At 36.7% G+C, this 9,805-nt stretch overlaps 1 protein-coding gene across 1 annotated transcript; it reads right to left on the bottom strand.

Moving 5' to 3' along the window:
• Nucleotides 1–3,668: 3,668 nt before the first annotated feature.
• On the bottom strand, nt 3,669–6,219 carry LOC129293145 (uncharacterized). Its single transcript, XM_054930945.1, has 3 exons — nt 6,001–6,219; nt 5,703–5,821; nt 3,669–3,909 (listed from the first exon to the last, which is right to left on the bottom strand). The coding sequence occupies exons 1-3, from the start codon at nt 6,126–6,128 to the stop codon at nt 3,890–3,892; spliced, it is 267 nt and encodes an 88-aa protein (XP_054786920.1). The 5' UTR covers nt 6,129–6,219; the 3' UTR covers nt 3,669–3,889.
• Between the last annotated feature and the right edge of the window lie 3,586 nt (nt 6,220–9,805).

Genomic DNA, 9,805 nt, shown 5'->3' with positions numbered 1-9,805 from the left:
TACCCACTACGAAGATCAATTTTAGAGAAAGTAGTGGCACCATGCAACTGGTCCAGCATATCATCAAGCCGAGGTATCGAAAACCGATACTTAATAGTGATCTTGTTGACGGCTCGGCAATCAATGCACATTCTCCAACTCCCATCCTTCTTAGGTACTAGAAGAACAGGTACAGCACAAGGGCTGATACTTTCTCGAACTAACCCTTTCTTCAACAACTCTTCAACTTGTCGTTGGACTTCGGCATTTTCCTGAGGACTCATCCTATTAGCAGGCTTATTAGGAATGACTGTTCCTGGAACGAAGTCAATGGCATGCTGTATGTCTCGCATTGGAGGCAACCCTGGTGGTATCTCATCGGATATTACATCTGAAAATTCTGATAATAACGGAATGACTCCAGGTGGATTGACCGTCTCATCGTTCACCTCAAGCATCAGAATAATGCTCATCATTTGGGCTTCGGATTTTGACACCTTGAATTCCTCCTTAGTCAACAAAGACACTAACGGCTTAGAAACACTAGATTCCCTTGAAGATTGGCTAATCTCATTGGGTGGTAGAGGTGCTAGTGTAAACTTGACACCATCTTTCGTAAAAGAATAAGTGTTCGCTCGCCCGTTATGCATAGCATGTCGGTCATATTGCCATGGCCTCCCCAAGAGAAGGTGGCATGCATCCATGGGAACAACATCACATAAAACTTCATCACAATATCGATTCCCAATAGAAAAGGTCACAAGGCATTGTTTAGAAACTCTTACCTCATTCCCTTTGTTGAGCCAGTGAAGCTTGCAAGGTTGTGGATGATCTTGTGTTGGCAACTTCAATTTCTCCACCATGTAGTTAGATACTACATTTTCACAGCTTCCACTGTCAATGATGACATTACAAACTTTTCCTTGGGCCGTGCAACGAGTGTGAAAAATGTTGCGTCGTAACCAAGGTTCTTCTTTGACTACTGTTGTATGCAGACTTCGTCTAAGCACCAATGCTTCTCCTTGATCAACAGGTGTGACCTCCTCGTCATATACGGGATCAGTACCGTAGAACTCATCGTCCTCCTCACCTTCTTCAAGTGCTTCATACCCTGATCCTTCTCGAATGGTGACAACCCTTCGTGTAGGACAGTCCGCAGCAATATGGCCAAATCCTTGGCATTTAAAGCATTTGATTGCTTTGGAACCAGATTCCTTGGCAGCATTGGATGGTGGTTTGCGCATAGCAGTAGGTTGTGGCTTGCTTGAGGAGTTAGTCTGCTGAAATTCTGCTTTACGGCCTTCTGGATAACTCCTAGAGGATGAAGGTTGGAAAGCGGATCTCTTGGGCATCTGCTTCTCAACACGCACGGCCAGACGGATGACATCATCCAAGGTCCAATATTGTTGAAGTTGGACTGGACGACTGATATCTGTGTTTAAGCCTGCAAGGTACCGGGCTATTGTTTGCTCCTCCTTCTCCTAAATATCACACTTCATCATGAGTTGTTCAAACTCTCTAGTATATTCTTCTACAGATAAAGATCTCTGTCGAAGATTTTGCAACTGGATAAAATTATCCTGGTGGTAATGATCTGGTAAAAATTTCCTGGTGAGCTGGCGTTTCATTTTCTCCCAGGTTTCAATCTTGCGCTTTCCCTCATGTTCTCGCTTCCGTCTGAGGTTTTCCCACCAAATAGAAGCATGTTTCTTAAGTTTGAGGGCGACAATTTTGACTTTCTGCGCATCTGGAATCTCCTTGTATTCAAATACTCGTTCAACAGTTTGTAGCCAATCTACAAACTCGTCTGGCTGGAGCCTTCCCTCGAATTCAGGAACGTCAACCTTGATGTCATTAGGGCGGAATTGTTGTTGTCGTGGGCGGCGGCGGTTTTCAGTAGATGACGAACTACTGCTTCCCGAATCTCTCTCTAAGTTTTCTCTGTTGTTGTTTAACAGAGTTTGCTGCAATTCCACAGTGGCTTCCAATTCTCGTATCCTACGTCTCAACTCTTCCATCTCAACCTCGTGCACATGTCTACGTCTTGGAGGCATTTTGAATAAGTGTCAAGGCTAGGGATAAAGATTGGGGTGCGATTGGAAACGTTGAAGGATATAGGGGTAAAGTGAATTTTTTTTTTTCAAAGGCTTGGGGCAAAATGGGGATTTTGGACTGTCTAGGGGGTAAAATAGCGATTCTAGAAGAATGATGGGTCAAATTGAAATTTATGAAAAATATAGGGGTTAAACTGGAATTCAGGTAAAATCAAGGGGCAAAAGTGTAATTTTATGAAAGTTTAGGGGTTAAAATGGAATTTCTGAAAAATTTGGGAGATAATATGAAATTTCATAAAAAAAATAGGGGTAAATTTAGAATTACTGAAAGATTTGGGGCGAAAATGCAATTTCTGAAAAGTTGGCTAACTGGGCGCAGTGACGTGGCGACTGTGACACGTGGCATAAAACTATTGGTCTGACCTGTCGTTGACCGGTCAGAACGATGACGTGGCAGCTGACGTCAGCGTCTTCAACCTTCAGATAGCGCGTGACGGCGCGTGGACCGGCGGCGAGGCGCGTGGTTTTCCGACGGTGGCGCGTGGCGGCGCGTGCGACTGTTTCCGGTGACGGGGAACCTCTTGTTCCACGTTTTCGGACCTCCTGAGCACGATGGTGATGTTAGTTTTCTGAGAAAATGCCCGGTTTGTAAAGCGCGAAGACGTCAGGGACTCCTCCTCTGAATCTCTCTTCTTTCCGGCGTACTTTCTCAACTGTAACTCACTCTCTCGTTCTCTGGACCAGCTCTGATACCAAAATGGCACAGAAACCGAATGAAAAGAGAAAACTCTGAATTTTATTTCTAGTCTGCCTCTCTTACAACAAAGTGAGTGTCCTATTTATAGTGTTAGGACTCTGAACGAAAACAGTAATCAGCTAACGTTACAAATGTAAATACTAAACGTTTTATTGGCTTAATGAAGGGTAACGGAACACGTTTGGCTTCAATTCTGTAACTCTCGTGTATTAGTTCTGTTGTCCGTTTCAGTCCGTTTCACATTGTTATGAGATGTGTGCAAAAAGAGTGGCCAAGTTTAGCATATCCTAATCAAAACAATCCCCGACACATTCAGAGAAGCTAATGAATCTGCAAACTGATCGGCTCGCAATGCTTTATTCAATTGAAAGTGATTTTGCAGAGAGCTTTTCCGTTTGGTATAGGAGATAAGCAGCATGCTTATGGACACCAAAGCTAACCGTCCTAAAGTTTTTTTCAGTAAGCATTACGAGTAGGCTCTATTGATAGTAAAGAATATCTCCTCCAAGGTCCTGAAAGCAATGAGAAGACCTCTTCCAACTAAAGTGTTACATACACAAGAGCTGGAGTTCAAATCCCCAACCACTTAACTTAAACAAGAACTTCTACTTATGTTAACTTTAGTTGGTAACCATTCTAAAGTTTTTCCATAGCCATTTGTACTCAAAAGGGGGGAAAAATGCAACCCAACCCAATCCACCAATTCTCACTTCCAACCATAAGACTAGGATCTTCTTCCCCAGTGGGCCAAATGGTTGAAGATATCATATCTAGTTTGGCAATGGTCTAGAATTGCCCTAGTTTGCACCAATTTGTTAAAACCTCAAATGCAATGCATAACATTATTAGTTTGACAAAAAGCTAAGCCAGTGCCAGGAAATCCCAAAAAAGATATTCCATAAATAGATTACCATAAAATGAACCCATCTAACAAGTAAGCAACATCAGTTGCACCACGTTTTCCTCAAAGATGTCAGGTGAAGCATACAAAGTCAAAGGCCTTAAGACAATAATAAAAAGAAAACATGCTACGGGGAACCCTATTATACCATGAAATGGAAAATGCCACAGTGCACCAATTAGTTGCAGATAGGTACTGTCATAAAGGCATGGAAATACCTGTAAATTGGAGAAAGAAAAGCATCTGTAAAGCTCGTTAACTTCAGCCATTTAACTGTGTAGTTCATACTACAAGAAAAATATGCATCTAAACACACAATTATCTTATCAATTATTTGTTATAAAGCAATAATTTTTTATCAATCCACGGTTTAGTTATGCCAATATCACAACTAGTCAACTATGTGGGCCCGCCTAATTTTGAAATTCTCACAAAGTGTGAAAAGCTAAATTGAAATTGAGTTTAATGCGCTCCAGAATATTTTAGAAAATGATGCAATCACTGAAATTAATTATATTAGTTTTTTAGTACATAATATTTCTTCATGATAATCATATTTTGGGAGTTAACTCCCCGGAACTGTTGAAAGTTATCAATGGGCAATGAACACACTTTTTTACACTCTTAAAAGCCAGAAAACTTTAGTGCAACTACTGTCAATTAAATTCAGTAATTACCTTAGATAGTATCTCCCATCCTTCTGATTTTCAAACTGAAGTTATATTGGATCAAATGAAAATGATAGCACTAATTACTGAACATTTAAGAGTCTCTTTGCCCCACCCTACTTTCTATTAACCACACTGCCTGGAAAACACATCTCAATCAATCCAAGTAAACTCTATGACAGATCTGACCAATTCCATTTTCCAACAAAATGATAATATTATCTATATAATTTGGTTTGCAATGTAGTTAAACCACAAACATAAATGCAATACACCCATTTATAAATGGAAGGAAAGACACGGGATCCTTTTAATCTAAATTTCTCAAACAAATCTGTAAATTATCATAAAGGTCGTTAGGTATACCATTAGACTAGAAGCTGAACGGATACGCATCCCCTCAATTGTCACTCCCTCAACTGTCCCTCAAACGCTTCAAATCTAATCATTTTATGTTTAACTGATGATTATCAATATGCCACGTGGCTCTGACTACAATTAAGAAGGTAAAAAACCTAGTAGAGCATGAAATGATAACATAAATGGTGAATTAAAGGGGTAATTGAGATAGTGGCAATTAAAGGGATCCATATCCAAAGCGGAACTCCTTCAGAAACGTCAAACTATACAAACCATCATTCACCAACAAGAAATATATAAAAAGAAAATTTTGGTATGATTGTAATCAAGGTATGTCTAACTACTACGCAATCAAACCATAACAAAAATCAGATGGAAAGAGGATTACTTTGTAAACTTGTACTACTTAAATGCTTCACAAGATTAAACTTATTCTGCAGGAAGACAATGGACTAAACCCCTCAACAACAGAAGACAACACTCTCAACCATTCCCTCAAATAATTAAAATGGTTTGTTCGAAAGGTCTATCTCCACAAAAGAAGAAGGAATTTCCCACCCCTAAGGCTGCTAAAATGGAAAGATAGAAAGAAGAGGTATGAAAAGGAGGAATGTTAAAGTATCTAGACTTCTGGAGTGTTTGAATTCCTGCCAATTTTTAACTCCTTCATTATTCATGATCCAATTTGTTTCATGAACAAAGCACACATAGTAAGCCAAACACATAAAGCTGAGTATAAAATACCATAGCATTAAGCTAAGTTACTCACGCCCGGGGGGGGGGGGGGGGGGGGACACAATTCCGGATGCAAATTATTACTATGGTGGTATTTCTCTGGGACCAAAACACAAACAGATAATACGCAGGAACCGAGACGTATATTTCTATGCTGACATATATCTCCTAAATCATTTTTCCCCAAGAAAATTCATCTCAAATGCACAACTACCAAGCAACATTGCCCATCAAGTTAATGAACGTACCTTGAGGAACTAATCCCCAGCTCCAAGATTCTGTGGACAAACTTGATACTAACCGAGCTGAAGCTACTGCGCTATGCAACGGCATCATTGATCCCGAGCAACCCAACTCCACCGGTAACCTGGCCAAAAGAAAAAACACAAATATGACAAACCAGTATACATGATTCTAGAAGCAATAATTCCAAGGTTAAGAGAATGAGAGAAAGCCCTATCATTTTTCCTCGGGAACTAAACAAAAAAGCGTGACTAAGAAAAATCTATCAGGCTAGAAAAACAATGCGAGGAAGAAAAATCTAACCGTGAAATGCAAGAAACACGTCGTGGAGAGGCAGCGTTGAGCGGGGAAGAGAGAGTTGGTTTGGTGATTCTAAGAGCAAGAGGATGTAGCCTAGACGACAACCTAGACACGAGCTTTGAAGTTGCCATTGTTGAGATTAGTAGCCCCTGCCAATACGACGTCCTTCGGCCGCCTCTTCGCTCTCTTCTTTCTCCCTGGGAAATGTCAGGGGCGCACTCAGGTCGATGGACTGATACCGCTAAAACGGTGTCGTTTACAGGTCTCAGTTGCAATTGTGTGTTTTTTTTGGGAGGAATAGCACTAAGGGCCCTAAAAAGCAAAAATTTTACAGATAAGATCTAATAAATTCTGAAATTATTCTGAAAGCCTCATTTGCAATTATATTTTTTGGTGAAATGACCAATTTGTCCCTTCCATAACTAGCTACTGAACGAAAATGTCTTCTTCTTCCTCTGTTCTTCCTCTCTCTTCCTTCTCTCTCTTCCCTTTCAACACTGATGCAACAACTAAACTCATTTTCATTCCCACCATGCTTCTCTATTCCCTCTCTTCTTCTTCCTCCTTCTTCCTTCTTTATCTCATTTGAAACTTTTTTGTTCAACAAGTATGAGTGGGCGATCCACTTTTATCCAAATGCGTATGGAGAAGATGATCAGGTATTCGTTCGATTACATTCCTTTCACACCAACCAGCTTCTTGAAACGATCCGCCATTGTGTCGAAAAAATGGATCAAGTGCTGCATCTGCCATTATCAGTTTTATTTTCTCAAAAAAGGATATAGAGGGAGTTTGAGCCATATCAATTTTATCTAATTATAATGTACATGTTCACATTCATTTAATGAAAATAAGTTATTATTTATGGACTTTTTGTTGTTTCTGATACATATTTTTCTACAACTGATATAAATGTTTTGATGTAGATGTTGATTATGAACTTTATGTTGTTATTTATGGAGTTTACGTTGTGCAAACTTTGCAAGTAACTTATGCAGATATTTATATGTATCATATCGATAAACATTGTATTGTAAATATATGAACATTATGTTGTTAGCAAATGGATACTTTCATGTTATATACGAACCTTTTGTTCTTCCTAAACTTGAGAAACTTTTTCAAATGTTCAGTTTAATCACACAAATCATGTGAAATATATGGATATTGTGTTGTTAATAAATGGATCTTGCCATATTATATACAGACTTTTTATTGTTCATAAACTTGAGAAACTTTTTGTTAAGCCTAGCCAACTAATAAACTGGACACACATGGACTTTCAGTTTAGAATATATGAAGATTGTGTTGTGCATGGTGGATATTGTGTTGTACATTGTTTGCTTATGTGTGTATTTTGTCAAGTCTAACCTACTGATCAAGTAGAATCTTATGAACTTTTAGTTGAGAATAAATGAATCTTATATTGTGCATAATGAATATTGTGTTATGCATTGTATGCCTATTTATGCATTTTGTTAAGCCTAGCCTACTGATAAAGTAGAATCATATGGACTTTTAGTTGAAAATAAATGAATCTTATATTGTGCATAATGGATATTGTGTTATGCATTGTTTGTCTATTTGTATATTTTGTTAAGCCCAACCTTCTAATAAAATAGAATCGTATGGATTTTTACTTAAGAATATATGAGCCTTAAGTTGTGCATAGTGGATATTGTGTTGTGCATTATTTGCTTACTTCTACATTTTGTCAAGCCTAGCCTACTAATAAAGTAGAATCTTATGGACTTTTAGTTGAAAATAAATGAACCTTATATTGTGCATAGTGGATATTGTGTTATGCATTGTTTACATATTTGTGCATTTTATTAAGCCTAGCATACTGATAAAGTAGAATCGTATGAACTTTTAGTTGAGAATATATGAACCTTATATTGTGCATAGTGGATATTGTATTGTGTATTGTTTGCTTACTCGTGCATTTTGTCAAGTCTAGCCTATTGATAAAGTAGAATCTTCTAAACTTTTATTTGAAAATAAATGAACCTTATATTGTGCATTATAGATATTGTGTTATGCATTATTTACCTATTTGTCCATTTTATTAAGTCTAGCCTACTGATAAAGTAGAATTGTATAAATTTTTAGTTGAAAATATATAAACCTTATATTGTGCATAGTGCATATTGTGTTGTGTATTTCTTTGCTTGTATTTTGTCAAACCTAGCCTACTGATAAAATAGAATCTTATGGACTTTTAGTTGAGAATAAATGAACCTTGTATTATGCATAGTGAATATTGTGTTATGCATTATTTGCCTAAATTCAGTATTTTGTTAAGCCTAATATAATGATAAATTGAAATCATATGGACTTTCAGTTGAGAATATATCACAAACTTTTTTTCTTGCAACCGTCTTTAACTAGCCGTTCTCCCAGGAGGCCACGAATAAGGAGGATAGAGTCTTCCAAGATAAGAAAATTTATCATTGTTCAAAATGTGAAAAGGTTGGACACAGTCGCAAGACATGCAAGAATCCTAACCCAGCATGAGAAGTGATTACATTGTACTTCTTTAGTGTACACAAGCAACTATAATTATGTATATGAAAGCATTTCCAAATAATATTTTTTGGGTAAGTGGAAATCACAAATATTTTTTGTTTGTATATGAAGAAGCAACTGTTAGATATTTTGAATATAGTAGCTAACTTTTTGTATATATCAGACTTGAAATATTGTGTCAAATTTCATGTGGGTACTTGTTTTAGTACCTAAGCTAATACCAATATGAAATTATTCATATATGATGTAATTGTCTTTCTTAATATTGGAAATGCATAGACTTTCTGTTGAGCATGTGTGGACATCGTCTTGTGCATAATGGATGTTGTATCGTGCATGGTCTGCCTAACGTCATTTTGTTATAGCCTAGGCTAGTGAAATACTAAAAATGTATGAATTTTTTGTTCAGCACACGTGAACATTGTATTATACATAGTGAATATTGTGTCGTGCATGGTCTGCCTGGTCATTTTTTTTAAAGCCAAGGCTAATAAAATACTTGAAATGTATGGACTTTCTGTTGAAATGCGTGGACATTGTCTTGTGCATAGTAAATGTTATATCGTGCATGGTCTATTTTGTTGTTTTGAGAGTTCACGCAGGTTTTGAATTTAAATCAAACAAAGGGCAAAATTATACTTTTGGTTTAAAAAAAATTGCCAATAAGGGCTTCAAGGCCTGCAGAGCAATATCAAATTTATTTATACCCAAATTACAATAAAGTTTGTTTTTAAGGCTCTTAATACCATTCCCCCCCCTTTTTTTGGGGAATGGTCTCAGTTGCATTTGTTGTTTGGCCATAAAATCTTAAAATTTTGTTTCACAAAAAAAAATGGTAATAAATTCTAGTTTAATTTTTAGTTAAAAAAATAATATTTAAAAATTATTATAAAATCAATTTGTTTTTAATTTAAAAATTTATTTATATAAAGTGACACTAAACACATAAATAATTTGGTCAGTAGTTGTTACCAACAAAATGAAGACCAGTATACTATATGAAACCAATACAATTGGTCACTATTTATCTATCTTTACCATTCATGAATGAATACCACATCATTGTAAAACGAAATCACCCGTTATGAACTATTTGTTATTTATCAAAGAGAGTTTTTTTTTCAATTAATTTTCATTTCTTAAAGTGCTGTAATAATTGTTATTTTTTTCTCTTTTTATTATTTGTTTATCTTGTTTAACCCTTTATTTTGTATATATATATATATATTTTGGCATGAACTTTTGATTGATCCTTTAATCGAAAAAAGGAAAAATAAAA

This window comes from Prosopis cineraria, unplaced genomic scaffold (assembly GCF_029017545.1).
Source record: "Prosopis cineraria cultivar Desert tree isolate PC_DT_omini unplaced genomic scaffold, ASM2901754v1 PC14, whole genome shotgun sequence".
NCBI lineage: Eukaryota > Viridiplantae > Streptophyta > Magnoliopsida > Fabales > Fabaceae > Prosopis > Prosopis cineraria.
This window is presented reverse-complemented; position numbering and strand designations above follow the sequence as displayed.